Consider the following 26,346-nt stretch of genomic DNA (forward strand, 5'->3'; position numbering starts at 1 on the left):
GACATTTTACCAGCATGCACTTGCAAGCGTGGACACAACACCAAACCTCAAGTGCCACATGTGCAACTGATCACAACGAAGGTAGTCAGCAACGCTACATTGTTTCCCCCACTGTAAGCCCACCGGTTAGCACAGCAGCAAATGTTGAGGTGTCGTTGCAAGACCACAGCAGTCAGGGAATCCCACTGTTATATCAACGAAATACTGATTCTAGGCCATCAGAAAGAACACCAACTCCATCACCATCATCAACCCTCTCTCAGTCCGCCCTGTCCACCGCTACTTCCACCATATGCAGCTCTCAAGTCCAGCTCACCCTCCCAGACACTATGAGTAGGTCAAGAAAGTACTCAGTCTCTCATCCGCGTACACTGGGTTTGAACGCCCACATTGCCAAACTAATCTCTTTTGAGATGATGCCCTTTCGGTTGGTGGAAAGCACAGCTTTCCGCGAACTCATGGCCTATGCAGTACCACGCTATGACCTACCCAGTCGCCACTTCTTCTCTCGCAAAGCCATCCCAGCCCTCCACCATCATGTGAAAGACCGCATTGTCCATGCACTCAAGCAGTCAGTGAGCGGAAAGGTGCACCTCACAACTGATGCATGGTCCAGTCGGCATGGCCATCACTGCGCACTGGGTTAATGTGGTGGATGCAGGGTCCACAGGGGACAGCGGTGGTGGGACAGTGCTGCCTAGCCCATGGTATAGGAAACAGTTGGCTGTAGGCGTTCGACCCTCCTCCTCCTCCACCTCCTCCAGAAGCGAAAGCTCGTCCACAGAGCGCAGTCGTACGAGCACTCCATCTGCAGCTGCCACTGTTGCACACGATGTGTCCCCCTATCGAGCAGCTAGTGGAAAGCGTCAGCAGGCTGTGTTGCAGATGATGTGTTTGGGCGACAGACACACCGCCGAGGTGCTGGCCGAGTACTTGAAGCGACAAAATGAGTCATGGCTGGGCAGTGTACATCTTGAGGCAGGCAAGGTAGTTAGTGATAACGGCCGTAATTTTGTGGCAGCCATAGCCCTTTCAAAACTCAGCCACATACCTTGCTTGGCTCACACCTTGAACCTGGTGGTGCAGTGCTTCCTCAAAAATTATCTGGAGTTAACAGTCCTGCTCCAGAAGGTGCGAAGACTGCCGCCGGTCGTCTGTACACTCCGTTCGTATGCAGAAGCTGCAGCGATTGCTCCACCTTTCCAACCACCGCCTCATTATCGACATTGCAACAAGGTGGAACTCCACCCTGCACATGGTGGAGTGGCTGTGCGAGCAGAGGCAGGCCATAATGCATTTGTGGGAGGATACACGGCCAGGCACTTTGAGAGCAGACATGGAGTTGACAGGTGTGCAGTGGTCGAAGCTGAAAGACCTTTGTAAAGTCCTTCAGTGTTTTGAGGAATGCACACGGCTGGTAAGCGCAGACGACGCCATCCTAAGCATGAGCATCCCACTTATGCGTCTGCTCATGCAAACTTTGACGCACCTTAAGGAGCAGGCGTCTGCAGCCAATGTTGATGAGGAGGAAGAGGAGGAGGGAATCCTTGATGACATTCAGCCATTGTCTGCTCAGGGACCTCTCCTGGACGAGGTGGAGGAAGAAGAGGAGGAGGAGGAGGATGATGGGGATGATTACTTAGGGGAGGAGGATGCATCTCGTGGGGCAAGTGAAAATGTTGGCGTGGCAAGGTCTGGTACAGGGTTTGTGCGTGACTGGAGGGATGTGGATTTGCCAGAAAGTGCTCCTCCACCCAGCACTCGCAGTGCATCATTGACACCGGGAACATTGGCCCACATGTCAGATTATGCCTTGCGGATCCTAAAAAGGGACCCCCGCATTGCCAAAATGATGAACGATGACGACTACTGGTTGGCCAGCATCCTGGATCCACGCTATAAAGGCAAATTACAAAACATCATGCCACAGGAGAACCTTGACCTAATATTGGCTAATAAACAAGCAACTCTGGTAAATCGGTTGCTTGAGGCATTCCCAGCACACAGCAGCGGTGATGGTTCTCACACGAGCCGTACGGGCCGGGGGCAGCTTGGCAGAGGTATTCATGGTGCACACAGCAGAAGTGGCGTTGGAGACAGGGGTTTCATGACAATGTTGTGGACTGATTTTTCAAATACCGCTCACACAACTGGTAATACTGCATCGATGGAAAGTGACAGGAGACAGCAGTTGTCAACTATGGTAACAAACTACTTTTCCTCCCATATCGATGTTCTCCCACACAGGTCAGTCCCCTTTGACTATTGGGCCGCTAAACTGGACACCTGGCCTGAATTGGCCCAATATGCCTTACAGGAGCTCGCTTGCCCAGCTGCAAGTGTGCTATCGGAAAGAGTCTTCAGTGCAGCTGGATCAATCCTGACAGAAAAAAGGACCCGTCTGTCAACCCAAAATGTGGATGATCTAACCTTCATTAAAATAAACCACGCATGGGTTTCCAAGGATTTTGTCCCACCTTCCCCTGATGACACATAGGGTGACAGAAAAATGGCTTGCTTTGGTCCACCTCTTCCTGGTACTTCACCTATTTCGCCTTTTGCATCAGCTGAATGTCCAACATCAACATATGCCACTTTCTAAAACTCCCTAACTGTGCTGCCTCCCCCCCCATAGCCGGGGTCACCACCTACCGCACGACACCGTGCGAGTGCCATTGCCCTGGACAGGTGGGTAGGCCGACTCTTGGGCGCGGGCACTGGCACAGGGTCCCTCATAGTGCAATCAAGTGTCTCTGACGGTGGTGGTGCACACCCGCCTTCAGACACACCGCTGTACTATGAGGGGCCCAGTGCCAGTACCGACGCCCACGAGTGGGCCCCCCTTGCTTGGGCAGGGCCCCAGCATTTGCAATCTTTACCTCTCCCTGCTCCTCCGCTGTGTAATCTGGGCCGTCAAATCCATACTGTGCCTGACACCGTCTGAGCCTGCCTCCTGAGACATATATTTTGAATGTGTACGCTATCCATACATGTTATCCAGGGATACGGTACCCTTTCTAACCTTTGTGCAATCACGTGCAATCCATACTGGGCCTAACACCGTCTGAGCCTGCCTCATGCTGTATAGACATATATTTTGAATGTGTACGCTATCCATACATGTTATCCGGGGATACGGTACCCTTTCTAACCTTTGTGCAATCACGTGCAATCCACACTGGGCCTAACACCGTCTGAGCCTGCCTCCTGAGACATATATTTTGAATGTGTACGCTATCCATACATGTTATCCAGGGATACGGTACCCTTTCTAACCTTTGTGCAATCACGTGCAATCCATACTGGGCCTAACACCGTCTGAGCCTGCCTCATGCTGTATAGACATATATTTTGAATGTGTAAGCTATCCATACATGTTATCCAGGGATACGGTACCCTTTCTAACCTTTGTGCAATCACGTGCAATCCATACTGGGCCTAACACCGTCTGAGCCTGCCTCATGCTGTATAGACATATTTTGAATGTGTACGCTATCCAAACATGTTATCCAGGGATACGGTACCCTTTCTAACCTTTGTGCAATCACGTGCAATCCATACTGGGCCTAACACCGTCTGAGCCTGCCTCATGCTGTATAGACATATATTTTGAATGTGTACGCTATCCATACATGTTATCCGGGGATACGGTACCCTTTCTAACCTTTGTGCAATCACGTGCAATCCATACTGGGCCTAACACCGTCTGAGCCTGCCTCCTGAGACATATATTTTGAATGTGTACGCTATCCATACATGTTATCCAGGGATACGGTACCCTTTCTAACCTTTGTGCAATCACGTGCAATCCATACTGGGCCTAACACCGTCTGAGCCTGCCTCATGCTGTATAGACATATATTTTGAATGTGTACGCTATCCATACATGTTATCCAGGGATACGGTACCCTTTCTAACCTTTGTGCAATCACGTGCAATCCATACTGGGCCTAACACCGTCTGAGCCTGCCTCATGCTGTATAGACATATATTTTGAATGTGTACGCTATCCATACATGTTATCCAGGGATACGGTACCCTTTCTAACCTTTGTGCAATCACGTGCAATCCATACTGGGCCTAACACCGTCTGAGCCTGCCTCATGCTGTATAGACATATATTTTGAATGTGTACGCTATCCATACATGTTATCTGGGGATACGGTACCCTTTCTAACCTTTGTGCAATCACGTGCAATCCATACTGGGCCTAACACCGTCTGAGCCTGCCTCCTGAGACATATATTTTGAATGTGTACGCTATCCATACATGTTATCTGGGGATACGGTACCTTTTCTCACCTTTGTGCAATCACGTGTAATCCATACTGGGCGTGAGAACGGCTGGCGAGCTGTTAAGCAAGCTACAGCACCTGTCCAGACAAGTACAGGGATTCCCTAGCGAGGAGACTTATTTGATTGTTTTCAATGTTGGGACAGCAATTTTTGGGGAGCACTATACTCTGGAGAATGATAGATGGGGCCCACCATACACTGGAGCATTCCAAAGGTGGACATCAGACACTGGAGCAGCATTTACAGGGCCCATTATACACTAGACCATTAGAAATGGGGCCCATTATGTTTGGAGCATTATTTGGGCCCATAAGACAGTGGAGCTTCATCCATGGGGACCAACATATACTGTAGCATTATGTGGAGCTCATCATATACTGTTTCAAACATTATATGGGACCAATGATTCTGTATGGAGAAATAGATGGGCCTCGTCATGAGATGTAAAAAGTGAGGTATTTTTCATTGTACTATACCGCTATTTCTCTGCCGTATCGGAGCATGATGAGTTGTGGTATGTGTTAAAGGGGCGCTCTTTCGCCCAGGGCACATGAAAACCTGGAGCCAGCCCTCCCCCCCCACAGTTTGTAGCCAAATAACCCCCATTTTTCAGTGCGTAACTTGTATTATGAAGTTAATTAAGGTTGACAAGCTTAAGAAAGAAGAATTGATGCTTTTGTCATTCAAATGGGCACTGTAGGTGTGTTTCCTGTCCTCCTCTCACTGCCGACTTTTATTCCCCATTGACTTACATTGGGTTTCGTGTTTCGGGACGACCCCGACTTTTCCCTATAATCGGACGATCTTGCTCGACCCGACTTTTGGAAAAGTCGGGTTTCACGAAACGAAACGCGACCCTAAAAAACCAAAAGTCGCTCAACTCTAGAGACGAGTGCTATCAGTCAAAACATTTAATAGCATTAGTCTGATTATTATGCTTAACTGATTATGTAGGGAGAGTTGATAGGTTCACACTAAGGCCACATGCACATGGTCAGTATTTGGTCAGTTTTTTACCTCAGTATTTGTAAGTCAAAACCAGGAGTGGGTGATAAATACAGAAGTGGTGACGGGTCTCTATTATAATTTTCCTCTGATTGTCCCACTCCTGGTTTTGGCTTACAGATACTGAGGTAAAAAACTGACCAAATACTGACCGTATGAACATGGCCTAATAGAAGCACGTCACCACTTCTGTATTTATCACTGTTATCAATGTGTGCATGTGGCTTTACATTTCCACAATGAAAATGGAGTGGATTTTCAGGCCACGTGCACACACGGAGTGTTTGGTGAGTTTTTTACCTCAGTATTTGTAAGTCAAAACCAGGAGTGGGTGATAAATACAGAAGTGGTGACGTGTTTCTATTATAATTTTCCTCTGATTGTTCCTCTCCTGATTTTGGCTCACAAATACTGAGGTAAAAAACTGACCAAATACTGAACGTGTGAACGTGGCCTTAGGCACCCAGAAACCAACTCCGTGGCTTCTCTCTGGCTATGTACCTACTGAGTCCTATTGCTGAATTTTTTAAGCAAAAATTCCAAGTTTTTGAAGACTTTTACTCTTTTGATGATTTGATGAGTTTCGGCTCAGTTTCTATGTGCACATGATGTATTTTTCAGGTGGTTTCCATCACAAAAAATGCCTGAAAATCTGTCAAAAAATGTACATGTTTAGTCTTTTAACCACATCACAGTTCGGACACCCTTGAGTGGTAGAAAAGTATCATGTTCAACAAAGGCAACAAATATATAGTGAATGTGGAGCTGGATTATGTCCTGTACACGGCGACCCTGACTCACCATTGCCTTTGAGCCTCTTTTTTGTCCAGTTTTGTACTTCTTTTTTCTGTTTATACCCAATTCATTATGGTATTTGCTCCTTTTTAAGTATATTTTATATGTGTATGTCTTGCTTTTTTCCCCCTCTTCGTGGGTGGAGTTTAGCGATTCCAGATGTTTTCACCCGATTCATCAAAATTTGACGCAACTTCACACCCACCTGGTGTATTTTTGAGTAATTACAAGAATAAACAAAAAATGGGAATACAGAGTGAAGACACGCAGACTGGGCTACAGCTGTTTCGTGTTTAATTATGCTTCATCAAGCAATGAAACTCCAGATGAAGCATAATTAGATGCGAAACAACTGAAACTCAATCTGTGTGTCCACACTCTGTATTTCCATATGATCTTGTAATAAAAAAAAATCACAAAATAACGCGCCAGTGGTGAGCGCCGATCATTTTTCTTCCACTCTTGTCATTTTTGAAGATTGTATTGGCGAACAGTTGTGCACCACCACGTCTGGTGTTCTCTATTAACCAACATTGCATACTTGAGTAGCATATATTTGCGGCAGTGACTTTTGAAATTAGTTTATTTTTGAGTACATCAATACTTTTGCTGCAATTTTAACAACTTTTGACTCCAAAAGTCGCAAAAACTATTCAAGCCCATTTTTACACTTTGCACCAAAAAACGGCATCTAATTCCAGAAAACAAAGGAAAGTGACTTTAAATCCCCCCCCATAAATAATGACTCAGGGTCTTTGTGTTCATTTTAATTTCTATAACTTTTCACTTGGATTTTTCTGGTGATTGCAGGTGGATACCAAGTTGCGCTTCGCTCTTTAAATCGGAGAAGGATAAGTGGATTCATTTAGTCCCACAGAATGATAACAACTCCACTGTTCGGGTTCAAGAGTTTTTCGCCTGTGTTTCCGCTTTGATGTCCCTGCAGCTGCGTGGGATGGTCATCAATTCTCTTCAGGACTTGCTGTCTTTTTTTACAATCCAGAAGGTAATTAGGACACAGGATAATGGTGCTTAGTGTTCCAATATGCTTTAACCCTGGCAAACAGGCAAACGGGGACAGCTACATTATGAAGGTTGCATCTTATTTCCAAATTTAAGGTCTCCCTTCAGTTCCTTACGTTCACCTTTGTTCGTTATGCATTACAAATATCGTCTTAACTCAATACTCTACAATCACGAGGCTTGTAATAAACCTTAGAAAATAACATAGAGTAACCCCGGGTTATTAGTCTGGCTGTTGAAGCAAAAGAGTGCGATGCTAATAATTACATCCTTTAGGTATAAGGATAAAACCTTTTTCCTTACTGTGCTAATGAATATTTTTACATCTGTATAATTGGTGCTTGTTCCTTTTATTTCTGACTTTCAAGAACTAATTAAGTTACATCTTGTTCCTTTAATGGAGGGGTAAAGCTGAGGTTAGATCTTGTTTGTACTCTGTACTGATTTTCTAGATTTATAGAGAAGAAAGAAAGGTATAGAAATAGCATAAGGCAGTAACAGAAAACCCTTCAGAAAATAATTTCCAAAATGTGACCGGAAGCCTTTGGCCATCAAATACAATTCTGTCATTTCTATATTTTCATAGAAAAAAAAAACCCAAAACATAATTAGTGTGTGTGCACACGTTGTGGATTCTGCTGCGGACCCACAGCGGATTTGACCCTGCGGATCCGCAGCAGATTCTTCTGCGTTGTACAGCACACTTAAAGTCTATGAGAAATGAAAAACGCTGTGCACATGCTGCGGATTTTTCCGCGCATTTAAATCCGCAACATGTAAATTCTTTTGTGCGGATCCGCAGCGTTTTGACACCTGCTCCATTATAGGAATCCGCAGGTGTCAAAACGCAGGGGAAAGCCGCAGGCTAATCCACAGGTAAAACGCAGGTCATGTTACCTGCGGATTTAGCCAAATCCACGTGGAAAAATACGCAGGGTATTCTGCAACGTGTGCACATATACTTAGATTTTCATCAGATCTTCATCCGAGTTTGGTCCAAGCTTCATCAGTTTTTCTCGCACGAGGAAGAAAAGTTTCTCAACCGTCTCCAATAAAGCAGTCCGTGAATAATGGACAGCACTCGGATGGCGTTCAAGTCATGACCATTTTTTTTGACAGGCCCATAGATACTTGGATCAGTATCAGGCGTGTTTCTGCGATTTAGCGCGGACAACTCTGTCTTTAAAAAAAAAAAAAAAAACGAACATGTCAACAGCTCCTTAGATTACACTATGTGCAAGTGCTAGCCTTGAAAAATAGGGATAGAACTCATATGTGAAAAACGTTCATCTGAATGAGCCCCTAGAGTCAGGAGAACCACAGCTGGTCCATATCAGACTGCAAAACACAAATGTGTGAATTCACCCTACATTCCAGGAATCGCTCTTTTTTGGGCTTTTTTCACATCCAGGGTGTTGGTAGTAAGGACTACTGCATTTTGAGTTTAATGGAAAGTGTCATCAGAAAATGCCATAACGTTCATATTGTCTGATCCATAGACAGTATCATATATAGAAGGAGAAGCTGAGCAGAATGACTTATAGGCTTGTTGGAAAAGATTCAGTATACACTATCTCATATTTTATTTCTTGGATTCCCTGATGTTTGTATGTATAGGAGTCCAGTGGGCGGTCCTACGAGTGATTGACAGCTATCTCTACATGTACAGTCATACAGGGAAGATTGTCAATCACTGATAGGACCGCTCACTGGACTCCTACTCATACAAACATCGGGGAGGTCAGTGAAGAAAATACAAGTTTTACTGAAACTTTTCCCTCAAACATAAATATCAATCTGATCAGCTCCTTCTGCTCTGTAGTATTCTGCCAGCTGTAAATCAACTTTTTCCTCTTAAACATTGTTTAAAAAGGTAGTTGTTATTTTTTGTTATTTTTTAATCAATATCAGTAGTTAATAATCCTGACACCTTGCAATTTTCACTCTTGTCTAACAGCCCTGTGACAGGCTGACTCTTTTTGCACATTTTTCTGCTGTTACCTATATTCCACAGTTTAGCTACACTTTTATTTTTTAGCTGTGTGATGATAGGTACTGAACTGCCCTCCAGATCAGGGGGATTCAGGTCCTGAGAGTGAGACCCTTATCGATCGCTCAAAATACTTGAACACTAAAGTGGGGCCTAATAAGGGGAGTACCTAATGCAAAGACTGTCCATGGAAGCTGTATTAAGAGGTACACGAACAGTCCCCATACCAATACTCACCTCACTAACCACCCGCCTGTTAGGCTTACGGTGAAGTGGATACTCCATGCCCAAAGTCTGATTGGGCACACAGACCATGGGCGTCAGTGTAGCAGGCAGATGAGGCACACAGGAAATGGGTAGCAGAGGTCCTGGAAGCAGCAGACACATAGCAGAGGTACTGGAAGCCGCAGGCAGACAGGTGATGTCCTGAAGACCGCAGACAGGTAGCAGAGGTACTGCAAGACGCAGGCAGAAAGGTCTCAGGAGCAGTAAAATCTTAATCCCAAGACACAGGTGGTGAACCTTACATAGCCCCAGGCAGACGATCACATGGCATCATGCCGGACCACCTGCAAAGCTGACATGGAGCACAGCAGAGTACTGTAGACAGGCTTAAGGGGGGCAAAGCCAAGATCCAGGACAGCGGTGTAACACCACCTCTCTGGTTTCGACACTTCCTAGTCCACCACCAATCGCTGTACTTACATACAAGTGACCAAATGTTGTCTATAATCATGAGACTGCTGCAGTCAATCACTGGTTGATGGCACATGTAGTCTGACCTTGCTCTGTAGCTGATCATGTACTTTCTAGCTGCTTGACCCCTGCAGCTAATCACTAGTTGGTTTCAGTCATCATGTGACTTGACAGCACTAAATCAGGAATGGGGAATGTACAGAAACTTCATATGTCATCAATCAGTGATTGATAACAGCGGTCACATAGCTAGACAACATGTGACCATCTATGTGGAATTCCATAGATCAGTGGGGATAGGTAAGGTGAGTATGCACGTTATAATAAGTTATTTGTATCCTATCGTTCTTCCATCAGAATGTGGCATTTTGCACGCTGCTGCGGCTTCTGCAGCCGCCATAATTCTTTACTAAACTCCATTTTCAGAGATTTACTGTTCTTACCGGAGTAAAAAACAGGACTTTTGTATAGCCTCTGTTTTCTGTATCTTCTGAAGATCCAGTTCAAAATGTTCAGTGATCCCTAAAATTAGTTGTGGAGAGCTGTATTCACTGAGATGAGCTCAGATGACAGAGAAATGGCCTCTATCTGTCGGAGCCCTAACACAGGTCTGATAAGCCGTTTACAATACAAGCGCACGTAGAACTGGAATCGTGACCAGAATGGCAAAGAGGTAACGGAAGCACAGAATTACAGAAGACGGGAAGAATGAGGCTCATCATCAATGCTGTATGTGTGTATGGGGACAGACCTGTCAATAAAACAGGGTTTTGAAGGCAGAACTTGTCAAGGACCCACCCCGGTGATTTGACATCTCAGTCTCCTCGTCTTTAACTCCCATTTATACCATATTATATCTAAAACGCGGCTGTGCAACATAACTGTTTGCAATAAGGGAGCCGTGATTTGGGCAAAATGAATCACTCAACATGTTCCCATTGATCTACAGGGTCGGCCAAAATTTGATATACAGTACTAATCAGGTCATGATATTTTTATTCTATTTTTCATTAATATTTCTCTTTTTTTTTTACAGGTACGGAGTATGAGTCCAGCATTGGTAGATTGGAAATCCCAAGGAGATGCTCAGAGAATGGCAAGAGGCATCTGACATTGTTCCACCAACAGGTGTGACAACTTATTGAGTCTGATGAGCTCGGTGGTAAATGCACCGAAATCTGAGTGTTCTTCATTAAGAATGAGATAAGAGTCCCTGACATTCGTCAAAAAAAGTATTGGACGGTGGGGCTTTAACTCCAATTTCCGCATTAAGCATCACAAACTCTTGAGATGAACATTGCATGGTCTTTTTGGGGTTATGTACAAATGTCAGTGGGACTCGTCTCAATCTCTTTGACCACAGACAACGAAGGGCTTACAGATTTTGGTGCTTTAATCACTGAACCCATTGCGCCAAATGTATCTCCGAAACAATTTCCAGATCTGTTGGTGGAGACGTTCCGATGCCGCTTTCCCGCTCTCTTCGCATCTTCGGTCTTCCAATGCTGCATCAGAATCCACTTTGTACTTTGCTCATTGTTCTCAATACTTGTAAAATAATAAGAAATAAAATATATATTTGATCACAGAAAGATTCACCGATGCTTAACTGTCAATTATATTACAACAGCCAGCCGGTTCACTCTGTTCATGGAATACAGGCTGCCATAAATGGCTCCCCCTGAAAAAGCACCCCATAAAATTATCATAATGCACAGCAATGTCAAAACAACTTTGCTGTGCACATGTTCAGTCGTATGTCACTCATGTTAACGTGCAGTCTACGTTCCCACGATGAACAAGTAGGGAGTTTTTGATGTTGCCCCCTCTATATACTTGACAGAGTAAGAAACGCTAGTGATGGAGTTATCGCAACAGCGATGGAGAAACTTCTGGCAGAGCGGCGTCAGGAAAACGACCTCCGGCATTTTTATGAAGCGGTTTCACCTGTAAAAAAGTGATGTCGTTTATAAAAACTGAGCATGTGCCGGTGTCTAAAAGACGCCGTGTGCACATAACCTTAGCCAGTCTTATGAGCCACATGGACATAGAAAGGAATAGACTGCTTTCAACTTATTGACTTGTACGGACATATCCAGCTTAGTGGTCAAAGTGAAAATTGCAAGATTTCTGACTGTTTTATTTTTTTATATAGATATTGATATGAAAAGCTCTAAAACAAAATATAGTTACCATAAAAACTTGATGTATTTTCCGATAAAACATTCCCTTTAAATCAGTTTTCTGGCTAAAAAAAAAAAAAAATAAATGACCCTACTATGTTACTTTTCGGTCAGACATGTCTGTGAAACACAGACCTTGCTCGGATCGTAATACCAGGCCCGACTGCCAGGTCTCCTTACCTAATATGTACCGGTGAGATAATTAGGTCAGGACAGGAGACCTGGCGATCAGGTCAGGTGTTACGGTGTGAGCACTGTCTCCGTTTCATGAACTTATGACGTCGGCTTTTTTCGGAAGAAGGGAACCTTTATAGGGGAGTTTCCTTTTCTGATGTTTTTGCCATCTTGAAACTCTATGGATATTGTCTAAGAATTTCTTCTTAAATGGGTCTTTAGAACTGGAAAATCAAGTAGATTCGTTGACCTCAGAGATGACATTTCAGCAATAGTAATATAACATGGCCAGCATGTGTGTGCTACGGGCACCTGGTGCTAGAAAAAGAGTAACGGGGGGGACACTAGTGATAGGTGAAGAGGGAACACCACTGATATCCTCATGGAGGAGGCGGGTGCGTCAACGCTTTGGAGGTTCCATGGAAATGTTCGCCCTAAGAAGTTATGCAGTTTGCCACTTCCTAAAACCAGTCCTGCCACAATAACAATATTTATGCTTTTGAGTTTTTATTCCCCTAGAACTACCTTTGATGATAGATGTGGGGAGGGTGTTAAAGAAGCTCTCCTCCTCCTCCTTCCATCAAAATGTTATCCTCTTAATGTATTGCAATCATCATATTATACAGCACTGTGTACTTGCAACTGCTCATTTTGCCTTTCTACCCAGCTAATTCTTCTCTTTTCCATTTGGTCTATGACACAAATGGTTTTTAGCTGACTCCTTCTAAGCTCTAGGTAGAAACAGGAGGACAATTTTCCCTGCATGACTCATGTGTTATTTGAAATGTCCCTGGTGGGGGCAGGGTTGGAGCAGCTGGGTCAGGAGTTGCAGAGGGGAATGATTTTTGCAGGGAAAAGAGACATCCTACAGTATCTCTACATAGTGCAGAGAAAAGAGAAGAAGTTACTGGGTAGAAAGGCAAAAAGAGCAATTGTAAGTACACAGTGTTGTATAATATGATGACTGCAATGCATGAACAGGATAAAAACTTTGATGGGAGCACTTTTTTTAAGAAAATATTTTACTTTGGTGAAGATATCACAGTACCTGGGCTGCGCTTGTGAAAATTAAGAATCCTCGATGGTATAAGATAAAGGTTTTAATTACCCACTAACGCGTTTCGGCACCAGACTGGCACCTTTAAGGTAAAGAAACAAATATGAGACTTTTTAGATACTGTAACTGTATTACGAGGACCAAAAAAAATGCCACGGAAAAGGAGGAAACATCCTGTTTTGGGGTTTTCGGAGTCACATATAGAATCTAGTTTGATTCCTTCATGTATATAATATTGGATATTAATTGGAAGCTAATTTTGAGTGTCAAGTAACTTAGTATGTTTGTCAGCTGGAAAAAAAAAAAAGGAAATCCGCATGTAGTCAACTCTACCCTGAGCTGGCGACCGCTGTGCTGCAGCACTGATCCCAGGAGCACAGAGTCCACCTCTCGGCTCAGCTGTGTCTCCTTTTGATTGCCACTACAGAGAAGGAAGACACCTAGTCACTGGTACTTTACAGTTAGGGTGTGTGCAGACGCTGCGGAATCCGCTGCGGATTAATCCGCACGGATTTTGCAAAAACCGCAGATAAACCGCAGGTCAAAAGACCTGCGGATTATCTGCGGTTTTGACTGCGGTTTGGTCCTGCGGATTCACCATCTCCACAATGGTGGATATAGGAACCCGCTGCGGATTCCGCAGAAAGAATTGACATGTCACTTCTTTCTGCGGTTTCAAAACCGCAGCAAATCCGCGCGGATTTTTCCGCAACGTCTACACAGCGTTTTTTTTTTACCATTCATTTGAATGGTACTGTACACCGCAGCTAAAACTGCTGCGGGTCCGCAGCGGCCAAAAACGCTGCGGAAACGCAGCGGAATCCGCAGCGTGTGCACATACCCTAATTCTTTTAGGGGTTAGACAGCATAGTATTAACCACTTCACGCCACGGCACATACTGTACAGGTACAAGCAGTTTTAGTCCTTGTGTATGAGACGGGCTCAGGAGTCTATTCTGGCTCTGATTTTCAGCCAGCGAGTGGAGCTATGCTCCGATTGCTGCCGTTAACCCTTTAAACACCACTGTCAATCTCGAGCAGCAGCATTTAGTGAGTTATCCATGGGTCATGCTACTCTACGCCTCTATCGGCCCTTGATCGCAAGGAGCAACAGGTTGCCTTGGTAGTCAGAGGCCTTCTGTAGGCGACCATGCCTGCCATAACAGTTCTTCTGTAATGACCAGCCGGTAGCTAGGCTTCTAGGAGCCTACGATATTCACAAAATACTGAAATATTATGGTATGGCAATATAAAGAACAAGTGATAAGACAAGTGCCAGTTCCAGTCCCCTAAGGGGACTCAAAAATCAAGGTAGAAAAAAGACATAAAAAATTCAAATTTCTTTTCCTTATTAAAAATAAATAAAAACGTTAAATATATTTGCTATCGCTGAATCTGTAAAAGTCTGATCTACTACTATAGAAAACTAATTAACCCATAAGATAAAAAGACAAACAAGAATAGAAACACCAGAATTATGTTTTGTTTTGTTTTTTTATCACTGCAACTTAGCCAAAAATTTGAATTATAAGAGATCACAAGAAACCATTTTTTTAACAAATTTCTGATTTATTTTTACCACTTAAATAAAAAAAATGAGCTTTACAACAAAACCCAATAAAGAATGGCGGAATTGCCTTTTTGTGGGGGTTTATTTGCAATTTTATTACACATTTTCTTCGTATTTTTCAAGTTCAGTATGTGCTAAAATGAATGAGGTCATTCCAAACTACAATTTGTCCTGCTAAAAAATAAGCCTTCATATGGCAATGATGACGGAGAAAAAAGGTGTGGTACTTTGAAAAACAGGAAAAAAAAACGCAAAAAAACCCAGAAAATGGCCCAGTTTGGAAGGGGTTAAATAAAATGACTTGTAGATTGTATATTTATCAAATTATCTATAAAATGAGATGAAGCTGCCTGAGGGGGTGTTCACACTGAGTTTTCCAGGAATTTCCCTGCCTGTAAAATCCATGTGGTTCAAAAATCATGTGGTTTTTTTATTCGGTCGTCCATGACAGCACCACCTGAGAGAGGGGATCCGCCCTTCTTAGGAACAGGAAGCCTACAGATACAAAAGGGCGGCACCTCTCCCACGCATCAGTTGGTTTCCTGTTCCTAACAAGGACAGAACTCCCTACAGATCGTCCGTCATGGATAACCGAATCCCAGGCCAGCGGACCGACTCAGGTAGCGGGGGGTTCTCCTACCTCGGTCTCGCTGGGGGCCCTGGATGCGCCACGGTGGGTCCGGGTAGGATTTCCACGGCAGTGGTAAGAGCAGGCGGAGACAGGGTCCGGCGGTCGCCTTCTCCACGGGGCCGGTGAGGTAAGCGGGTCCCCCTGTGTCTCCTTCCCCCGGGGGTGCGGTCCGTTCGGGCGGGCGCCGCCGGCGGTGTCCCACAAAGGGAGCGGCGGTTCCGAGCCGGCGGCGCAGTGCTAGCCCCTTGCCGCGCGTCCCTGCGGCCTCTATCGCGCGGTGGAAGTGACGCAGCGAAGGGGGCGGGGCCTAGCGCCGAAACCGGAAGTCGGATGCCGGCGGCTTCCGGTTGTGGTGAACGCGCGCCCGCCGCCTGAGGGGGCCGGGCACCTGAAGGGGAGGGGGAGGATCGCGGGGAGCGGTCCAATGGGGGGCCCGAACACCGGACAGAGTTCCTGCTGATCCGGAGGGGGAGCCTTCTTAAGACAGAAGGCATCGCTGCTGAGGTGCTTCTGGAGGCCCAGCGATGGACACAACAGAAGCCCCCATGGACCCACAAGAGGTGCAGCCCGTGGCAAAGCGCCCCAGTGACCAACCTAAGAGGAAGGAGGGACGTTTGAGTGGACGGAGCCACAGCAGTTCCTCTAGGTCAAAGGATCCTCCCGCAGCCCCCCATGATCCGGTACCTGTCCTCATCTGCAAGGGTAAGAGATCTGCGAGAATGTACCCTGATGCAGTGTCCCCTTATGTGTTTGATTCTCAGGGGAAGAAGGCCAAAGGGAAGCAGAAGCACAAGGAATGTGCCCTCTGTAGTTGCCCCTTACCAGATGGCCACCCCAAGAGATTGTGTCAGTCTTGCGCGAGACAGACGGTAGGGACGGAGATGAGGGGTAGAATGTGAATGGAGTATCAGACTCTTACACTCTTTCCTATTTATGCAGGTAGCGGAAGAAGCTCCAAGCTTCGCTACAGACCTGAGGCAATTAATCAGGACTGAAATAAAAGCCCTATCAAAAGAAGGTTCTTCTAAAAGAAGACGAGCTAGTGTTTCAGGCTCAGAGTCTTCAGTCGGCCCTAGGAAGGAAGATATCTCCTCAGAGTCCTCGGCCTCCTCTTCTTCTTCCGAAGAGGATTCCAGCCGGTTCTGCTTTCCCTTGGACCAAATGGATAAATTAATTAAAACCATAAGGTCAACCATGGGGGTAGAAGAAAAAAAGACAGAACTGTCTGCTCAGGACATTATGTTCGGGGGTCTAGACCCCAGAAAACAAAGGACTTTTCCACTAAACGAAAAAGTCCAGAGCCTGATAGACAGGGAGTGGAAAAAAACGGAAAAAAGGGTTCTATGCCGCCTGCTTTCAAGCGTAGATACCCCTTTGAGGACCCAATAGTAAATCGATGGGATAAGGCCCCCAAGCTGGATGCAGCGGTAGCTAAGGCCTCAAAAAAGTCATCTATACCCTTCGACGATATGGCCTCCCTTAAAGACCCCCTAGATAAAAAGGCAGATTCCTTTTTAAAGGGCACATGGGAGATGTCAGCAGGCGCCCTAAGGCCAGCAATAGCAGCCACGTGCGCAGCCAGATCCATGATGGTCTGGCTGGATCAATTGGACTCTCAGCTAAAGGATGGAACCTCGCGAGCCTCCATCCGTAAGTCTCTTCCAATTATCCAGAATGCTGCTGCCTTTCTGGCAGATGCCTCGGCGGACTCAGTAAGAATGGCGGCTAGGAAAATGCTGGCCGGGAGATATCCAAGCCAGGTCCCGTCTCTGTTCTATCCCCTGTGAGGGTGAATACTTGTTCGGCCCCGTCCTAGACGAACTGTTAGAGAAGGCCGGGGATGAGAAAAAGAAATTTCCGAGTCTGCCGAATACATCCTGGAGACGTCCCTTTTCTAGGAAAGGGTATTCCCGCAGGAGACAGGCCAGAGATCAGAACAGATGGGACAACAAAAAAACCAGAGGTACGGGCTTCATGTATGGAGGAGGGGGGCGCCAAGAAGGTCCATCACGGGATAATAAGAAGCCGCCCCAATGACTAGTGGCTCCGGTAGGAGGAAGATTATCTGCCTTCTACCCGGCCTGGGCCAGAATCTCGAATAGCAGCTGGATATTGGGGGTGATAGCTACAGGACTGCACCTAGAGTTCTCCTGCGTTCCCCAAGATCGGTTCAAGGTAACTCCACTCAAATCTTCCCCGCTAGAACAAGCTGCCCTGGAGACCGAGGTCCTCGAGCTACTGGACAAAAAAGTCCTGACGAGAGTTCCAGAGGAAGAGAGGGGGAAAGGCTTCTATTCCCCCCTGTTCTTGGTCCGTAAACCGGACGGCTCATTTAGGGCTATATTTAACCTCAAAGCCCTCAATAAATTCCTGGTTGTACGTCCATTTAAAATGGAAACAATTAACACCGCAATAAAAATGCTGTTTCAAAACTGCTTCATGGTGGTCCTAGATCTGAAAGACACTTACTATCACATACCCATAGGTCTAGCACACCAATCTTTCCTTAGACTGGCGGTTCAGTTGGATGGGTCAATCCAGTACGCGGCCTTACCCTTCGGGGTGGCGGTTGCGCCCCGAGTATTCACCAAAGTGATGGCAGAAGTGATGGCCCATCTGCGCGAGCTAAACATCCTAGTCGTCCCCTATTTAGATGACCTCCTTATAATAGGCAGTTCAGCCGAGCAGTGTTTAGAACAATTACAGAAAACAACGGCGGCTCTAGAGCGGTTGGGATGGCTACTTAATATCAAAAAATCCTGTTTGCAGCCATTAAAAATTCAACAATTTCTAGGCCTAACCCTAGATTCAAAAAAGCAGGAATGCCGTCTGCCCCCAGAGAAGCTGCTGCACCTGCATGGCCGGGTCCTGAACGCCTCCAACAACCCCTCCATGTCCCTCAGGAAAGCCATGTCCCTGTTGGGTTCCCTCTCATCCTGCATTCCCGCAGTCCAGTTTGCCCAAGTTCATACGAGAACTCTACAGGGCGAAGTTTTATGGTATCAGAGAATCCTGGGGGGTAACTTAGAAGGTCGACTGACCTTATCCAGAAACACAATAGAGTCCCTGGAGTGGTGGCTAGAAAGAAATAACTTGTCTAGAGGGGTCCCTTGGGAGTATAACATAACCCGCGTGGTCACCACGGATGCAAATCCTTCCGGTTGGGGGGCGCATATGGAAGAAATTCTGGTCCAGGGCCTATGGGAACAAGATCAAATACAAATGTCTTCTAATTTGAAAGAATTAACAGCGGTAGTACTCGCAGCTAAAGAGCTCCTTATGTATCTACAGGGCCATCACGTACGAGTTCTATCGGACAATCGAGTGGCCGTGGCCTATATCAACCACCAAGGCGGAACTCGATCCAGAACTCTGATGAATGTGGCAGGACAGTTGTTCCAGCTAGCAGAGCGTCATTTTTTATCTCTCACGGCTCTTCACATAAGAGGGAAAGAGAACATCGCGGCAGATTTCCTAAGCCGCAATCTGTTAAAACAAGGAGAGTGGGCCTTAAACACCTCCATTTTCGTTCAGATTGTGCAGAGATGGGGTCAGCCAGAGGTGGATCTATTCGCCACCAAGGAGAACTCGAAAACGACACAGTTTTGCTCCCTAAATCCCAGGGAGACTCCTCTGGCAGTAGATGCGCTTCTGATAAAATGGGACTTCCGGCTAGCCTACGCCTTTCCTCCCCTATCTCTACTTCCTCTAGTGTTGAGGAAGATCAGGAAAGACAGGGCAAGGGTCATAGTCATCGCCCCGTTCTGGCCCAGAAGAGCATGGTTTTCGAACCTCAGGATCATGTCGGTAGACGATCCTTGGGTTCTCCCGGACATCCCGGACCTTCTGTCCCAGGGCCCGGTCTTCCACCCTCAGGTGGCTGGCCTACATCTCACGGCGTGGAATTTGAGCGGTCACTGCTAGAAAGTAAAGGCTTCTCCCCAGACCTAATTGACACTCTACTAAAAAGTAGGAAAGTGGTGACAACTAAGATTTACGTCAGAATTTGGAAAAGGTTCCTCGAAAGCTCAAATGTAAATACTGGTGATTCCGTCCCCATAGGCCAGATCTTAGAATTTTTACAAAAAGGGCTGGACTTGGGTCTCTCCACCAGTACCCTTAAAGTACAGGTAGCCGCCTTAGGGGCCCTCTTTAGCTGCAACATCGCGGCTAATTATTGGGTCAAAAGATTTATCAAAGCAGCGAGTAGATCCAGACCAATAGTAAAGAATAGACTCACGCCATGGGATTTGAACCTAGTCCTCACAGCTATGACAGAAGCGCCATTTGAACCCATCTCGTCAGCCTCTATTAGGAGCCTGTCCCTCAAAATATCTTTCCTAATAGCCATAACGTCAGCCCGTAGGGTAAGCGACATTCAGGCATTGTCTAGGCGCCCACCTTTTCTTCAGGTAAAGGAGGATAGGGTAATACTTAGACCCGACCCAGCGTATTTACCAAAAGTAGCCTCCAGCTTTCATAGGTCGCAGGAAATAGTCCTTCCATCCTTCCTCCCTAAACCAACTAATGAGAAAGAGGAGAAGCTACACACTTTAGATGTTAGGAGATGCCTCTTGGAGTATCTAGCAGCTACCGATCCCTGGAAGAAAGACAATGCTCTCTTTGTCTCCTACCAAGGCCCTAGGAAAGGTCTTAGGGTGTCCAAAAGTACACTAGCCAGGTGGATTAGAGAAGCAATCTCGTTAGCTTATGCCTCAAAAGGTAGAGTAGCTCCGGAGAAATTGAAGGCGCATTCCACCAGAGCCGTGGCAACCTCGTGGGCCGAGAGGTCGGAAGTCTCCATCGACCAGATTTGTAAGGCGGCCACTTGGTCCTCTCCGAGCACTTTTTATAGTCATTATAGACTAGACTTGGGTGCCTCTGCAGACCTCTCCTTCGGTATCAGGGTTCTGCAGGCTGTAGTCCCCCCCTAAAGTAGTGATTACTCTCTGTAATTCTCTCAGGTGGTGCTGTCATGGACGACCGAATAAAGTCTTAGTTACTCACCGGTTAACGGTATTTTTCGGAGTCCATGACAGCACCCATAGATTCCCTTCCCTTAGTTAATTTGGGTGTGCACGTCTTCCCTTTGTACATATCCACGGGTGATAAAGATTTAAGTATTGATATTGTTGTACATATAATCATGCATTAACCTTGGAGGTCCTCTTTTTTATACTCTGGAATCCAACTGATGCGTGGGAGAGGTGCCGCCCTTTTGTATCTGTAGGTTTCCTGTTCCTAAGAAGGGCGGATCCCCTCTCTCAGGTGGTGCTGTCATGGACTCCGAAAAATACCGTTAACCGGTGAGTAACTAAGACTTTTGGTGTCGTTTTGTAAGGACACCTTTTTGACACTGTTTTGATGCAGTTTCTGAAAACTGTTTTTTATGTGTTTTTAGCTACAATATTAAGTGTAGAAATAAGGTGTGGTGTAAACTCATCAAAAACAACTATAAAAACTGGATCAAAAACGTACTTTACATATTCTTCAGTCTGTGACTCCTTAAAGGGAATCTGTCAGTAGGTTTTTGCTAATTAATCTGAAAGCAGAATAATATACGGGCAAAGAGCGTGATTCCAGGGGTGTGTCGGTTTTTCATCAGCTTACTGTAGTTTCAATACAATCAGTGTTTTATCGGATGGAGATTATCACCGCAGGACTAGGTGCCATGTGCAAGGCAGTCCATCTAACCTGTGTAACCCCGCTTCCACCACTGATTGGCAGCTTGATGTCAATGTACAGTTTACATAGGAAGCTGCCAATTGGTTATGTGGGCGGAGTTATACACAGCTCAGCATTGAGAGCACTGCTACATTTACAGCAGAGAAAACTGGGATTCTATCAAAACTGCAGCAAGCAGCCCAGTAAGTGAAACATCCCTGGAATCAGGGTCTCTGCTCCTACATTATGCTGCTCTCGTATTACATAGCACACATCTGCTGATGGATTACTTTTAGTAAGCTCACAGAGAAAATGTGCACTGTAGGCGCAGTTTCCCATTGAAGCTTGTTGCAAGCATTTTTTATGTTGATTTTGAAACAGTCCACATAAAAAACCAAGATATGTTCATGCTGAGTTCTATGATGTGTTTCTTTTTTCTGGCTGAAAAAAATGCATGTAAAATAGTTGCTTCAACTAACTATAACTTTTTCTTAATTTATTTATTTATTTTTTGCCCATATTTGTATCTGGGCTGTTTTTTGTTTTTTTTTGTTTTTTTTTTCAGTTGATTCAGTGGTTCAATTTGGACCCTTTTTTTTAAAGCAAAAACATCTAAACATATTGTATGTTACTTTTTTTTCCACCTTGGAAATGTTGAAGTACCATATGCGCTACAGGAGTGCTGAAATCAATAGGAAGCTTAGTCACCTAGTATTTGACGTAAAATAAGACGGTATATGGACACTGCCTATAAATGATGAATGTGAACGTTACGGCTCGGTAACACTGGTGTATATTCTCCAATGCAAGAGAATCGGGCCGACTATACTGTATCTGTCAGATTGAGCCGAGATTCATCTGAGTGTGATCCGGTTTGCATGAGAGAATCGCAGCACAGGTATGGAGAAGATGGAAAAATTAATGTCTCCGTCTTCTCCATTGTCTCTGTGAGTGTACACAGGACTGCACTCTGATGACATCGGAGTGCAGTCCGATGTTTCACACGTACCCATAGACTTGTATGGGTGCGCGTGATCCGAATATCGGAGCCCCTTTTGTTTTTTCTCGCCGAATTGGCATGAGAAAATAATCGCATAGTATAACACTGGGCCAAGTGCCATCCCATAAAACACTGCATCCATGTTATACCCCAGTGTGAGCGTACCTGGAGTATGACTTATTTTTAGTGTCTATACTATTTACCAATGTGAACGGCACAATCGATGCCAATGTTAATACTAGTATCTTGGTTTCAGATTAATCGGGTTCATCATATGTATATTACTACAGTAATTTTATTATTCAGTTATTCCTTTTTTGTCTTCACCAGGATGGCAATGATTTTGGAGAAACATATGATGAGATGAAATTCTTCACCCCTCAAATTCTCATAATTAAGCTCAAGGTTGAAGAACCAAAAATAGCTTTTGAGCCAGTTCTGGAGGAGTGTTGGAACCTAATAAAACGCTGCTTCCAGGAAATTATTCGGAGCGCGGAAGGTCTTCCTAAAGTATGTCATGTAGAAAAATGGAAGGAGGTGGGGGTAGGAATGTGGAATGTACTGGGTGCCACATTTAAGAAATGTTGTCTAGTCGTATGCCGATGGGCGTCCCAGAGAAGAGTGTAAATCCCCATACACATTGGAATAATGACTTCCGAACCCGCCAATATCAGTGGGGACAGTCTAATGGTATGGTGCATTCAGACTCTCCCCAGGCATCATCTAATAATGATACGCCAGGTCCAATTTCGGACTGACGATTCTTTTGTTCTCTTAGGCCACGTTCACACGGTCAGTATTTGGTCAGTTTTTTACCTCAGTGTCTGTAAGCCAAAACCAGGACTGGAACAATCAGAGGAAAAGTGTAATAGAAACACGTCACCACTTCTGTATTCATCACCCACTCCTGGTTTTGACTTACAAATACTGAGGTAAAAAAAACTCAAAATATTCAACATGTGAACATGGCTTTACATTTCCACAATGAAAATGAAGTGGATCTTCAGGTCACGATCACACGTTGAGTTTTTGGTGAGTTTTTTACCTCAGTATTTGTAAGCCAAAGCCAGGCGTGGGTGATAAATACAGAAGTGCTGACGGGTCTCTATTATACTTTTCCTCTGATTGTTCCTCTTCTGGTATCGGCTTACAGACACTGAGGTAAAATACTGACCAAATACTGACTGTGTGAATGTGGTCTAAGGCTACGTTCCCATGATGAGTATTTGGTGCATTTTTGATGCAGATTGTCTGCACCTATTAGGTAAATCATGTTTTTTTGCCTTTTTCATTGTGTTTTTGACTGTGTTTTGTTTACTTGCATTTTGATTGTCTCTTTTTGGTATGTCATGTTTTAAATAAAGCGGCTTTGTTTTTGATACTTCCTGGATTTTTGGTTTTGACAAAACTTTATCAATACATTCATGTGTGGATTACATTAGTTTTTCGTGCATTTCGCGCACTTTGCAGCGTAAACATGCTAAAACCTCATATGTGTTTTGTTTTGTTTTTTCCACCTGCGGACTTTATGCATCTAATGTAATTCTGTGGAGAAAAACTCAGCTGACCCGCAAGAGAAATTGACAGGCCCCGGATTTTAAATGCTCACCACTGGTCAGAATACGCGGCGTAGAAAAGCACAGTGGGCATGAGATTTCTAGAAATCCCGTACAATTTGCTAAAACTGTGACACACTGTGATTTTTTTTTTTTTGCATTGAAAAAGTATGTAGCATCAAAACCTCATCAGGAGAACTTGACCTAAGAGATAATCCGCCATCAGAGATGTCTGGGAGCGGCTGTCTCCTAGAAAACAGCTCTGGAGAGTGAGCGCTCCTGTGTATGGGAGAGACAGCTGACGGTGGAACGATTGGCCAAACCATCGTTCTTTCAATCTCTGTCTAAAGTGTGGGGGGCTGTGGAGCGGCTCCCTCTTTGGTAGACACGGTCTGACATTTATCTGAATGGATGCCATGTAATGCAACATTTTGACAGAATTGTGTGGATTCCCATGGCTTAGCCCCAACAAAATGACCTATTTCTGAGAGATGTTATGACCCTCCAATGTGGATGAGGTTCTCTATCATGAGATAATCCAGTCTCCTGAAATAGAGATCTATTATATTATGTATTTTTAATGAAAAGCACCAAGTCTGTTAAAGACGTTGTCCAGACTTTGGGTACAAGTTTGCAGTCACTCTATACGGCATACTGATCGTTGTGGTGATTTTCCACTGCAGCCGGCCTCATGAACAGCGGGCTCTTGACGCAGAGTATGGTATTTGCATACATACAGTCACATGCCAACTAGACGTGCACGACCTCACTCAATGTAAGTGAATTGAACGAGGGTAGACACGTCTAGTTGGATTGTGGCTGAAACTAATCAGAGCCGGAAAGCCCCTTTAAGTACTGGCAGAGTTTAGGAAACCTGTCATAGACAAACTTTGATTCTCTATGTGATTCCATCAGTCATATTGGTTACAAATGTCATCTCTCAGCATTTACTTTCTGGCACACCACTGCCCAGATAATCTCAAGGTTAAAGTTATCTATTCATACCATGACCTTTTATTACAATTTATCCACCCTCCCTCCGGGCTTGATTTATTACTGCCACTCCATGTAGTATGGTAATACATTTTCTATAAGAAGTACAGTATATTCCCTAGACACAATCCTACCCCCATCAGAATGTAGAATATTATATATAATTCATGAATATTAGTAGTTTGGGAAATTATTCGTTATTGCTGACCCGCAACATCTCCAGTGAATTGTGCGCTGAGCCGTTGTGCTACATACTTAACGAATCAAGAGACCTGCAAGATTGTTAATCCACTTTCTTAAATCAAGATTTATTCTTCACTCATAGGTGGAAGTTGAGCTTTTTCCAGATCTTCAAGTAGAGAACCTTATTCTGAGCTCTGTAAAGCAAGAGGAATCCTTAGTGTCTGAATATATTAACAAAACCAGAGAGATCTTTAACATGAATATAATCGGCCCACAAAAGTAAGTGACTACAGCACTCTATCTATCTATCATCTGTCTATTATCTAGCTATAATAATAATAATAATAAATTTTATTTTTATAGCGCCGACATATTCCGCAGCACTTTACATTTCAGAGGGGATTTGTACAGACAATAGACATTACAGCATAACAATAATCACATACAGTAGATAATAACAAATACCAAGAGGAATGAGGGCCCTGCTCGCAAGCTTACAGTCTATGAGGAAAGAGGTAGACACGAAAGGTGGGTGGTAACAGTTGCCCTGATTGTATGGACCAGCCATAATGTTAAGTGTGTAACAGTACAAACACAGAGGGCTAATGGATGCATAAAGCATGTGGGAACATGATGCGGGAAATCTGGTTATGGTAAAACTTTTGGCTGTGCCACCCAGGGATAGATTAGGTTAATGTGTTGAGGCGATAGGCCAGTCTGAATAAATGCGTTTTCAGGGCACGCTTAAAATTGTGGGGATTGGGGACTAATCGTATTGATCTGGGAAGTGCATTCCAAAGAATTGGCGCTGCACGTGTAAAGTCTTGGAGACGGGAGTGGGAGGTTCTGACTATTGAGGATGCTAACCTCAGGTCATCAGCAGAACGGAGGGCGCGGGTAGGGTGGTATACTGAAACAAGGAAGGAGATGTAAGGTGGTGCTGAGCTATGGAGGGCTTTGTGGGTGAGGGTAATAAGTTTATACTGAATTCTGGAGTGGCTGGGTAGCCAGTGTAATGACTGGAACAAGGTAGAGGCATCGGTGTAACGATTGGTGAGGAATTTGATCCTGGCTGCATCATTCAAGACAGATTGGAGGGGGGAGAGTTTGGTAAGAGGGAGACCGATTAGAAGAGAGTTACAATAGTCGAGACGAGAATGAATAAGAGAAACAGTAAGAGTTTTTGCAGAGTCAAAAGTAAGAAAAGGTCGAATTCTAGAAATGTTTTTGAGGTGCAGATGACAAGAGCGAGCCAGTGATCGAATGTGGGGGGCAAAGGAAAGCTCGGAATCAAGTATGACCCCAAGACAGCGGGCCTGTTGCTGGGGAGTAATAGTGGAACCACACACAGAAATGGCAATGTTGGGTATAGGTACATTAGTAGAGGGAGGAAACACCAGGAGTTCAGTCTTTGACAGGTTCAGTTTCAGATATAGTGAGGACATGATATTAGACACAGCGTTTAGACAATCGCCGGTGTTTTCTAGAAAGGCTGGCGTGATGTCAGGAGAAGAAGCGTATAATTGGATG

The 26,346-nt window shown here is 44.8% G+C and overlaps 1 protein-coding gene across 1 annotated transcript in view; it reads left to right on the forward strand.

Moving 5' to 3' along the window:
- The window catches only part of DNAH3 (dynein axonemal heavy chain 3), a 389,800-nt gene that overhangs the window by 61,248 nt on the left and 302,206 nt on the right, over positions 1–26,346 (forward strand). Inside the window, exons 9-11 of the mRNA XM_073543189.1 lie at positions 6,907–7,102; positions 22,415–22,594; positions 24,959–25,095. Coding sequence (XP_073399290.1) covers positions 6,907–7,102; positions 22,415–22,594; positions 24,959–25,095 — 513 coding nt within the window. The remainder of the gene's footprint in view (positions 1–6,906; positions 7,103–22,414; positions 22,595–24,958; positions 25,096–26,346) is intronic.

The sequence above is a fragment of the Dendrobates tinctorius genome, unplaced genomic scaffold (assembly GCF_039654945.1).
Source record: "Dendrobates tinctorius isolate UK_male_01 unplaced genomic scaffold, ASM3965494v1 ptg000129l, whole genome shotgun sequence".
NCBI lineage: Eukaryota > Metazoa > Chordata > Amphibia > Anura > Dendrobatidae > Dendrobates > Dendrobates tinctorius.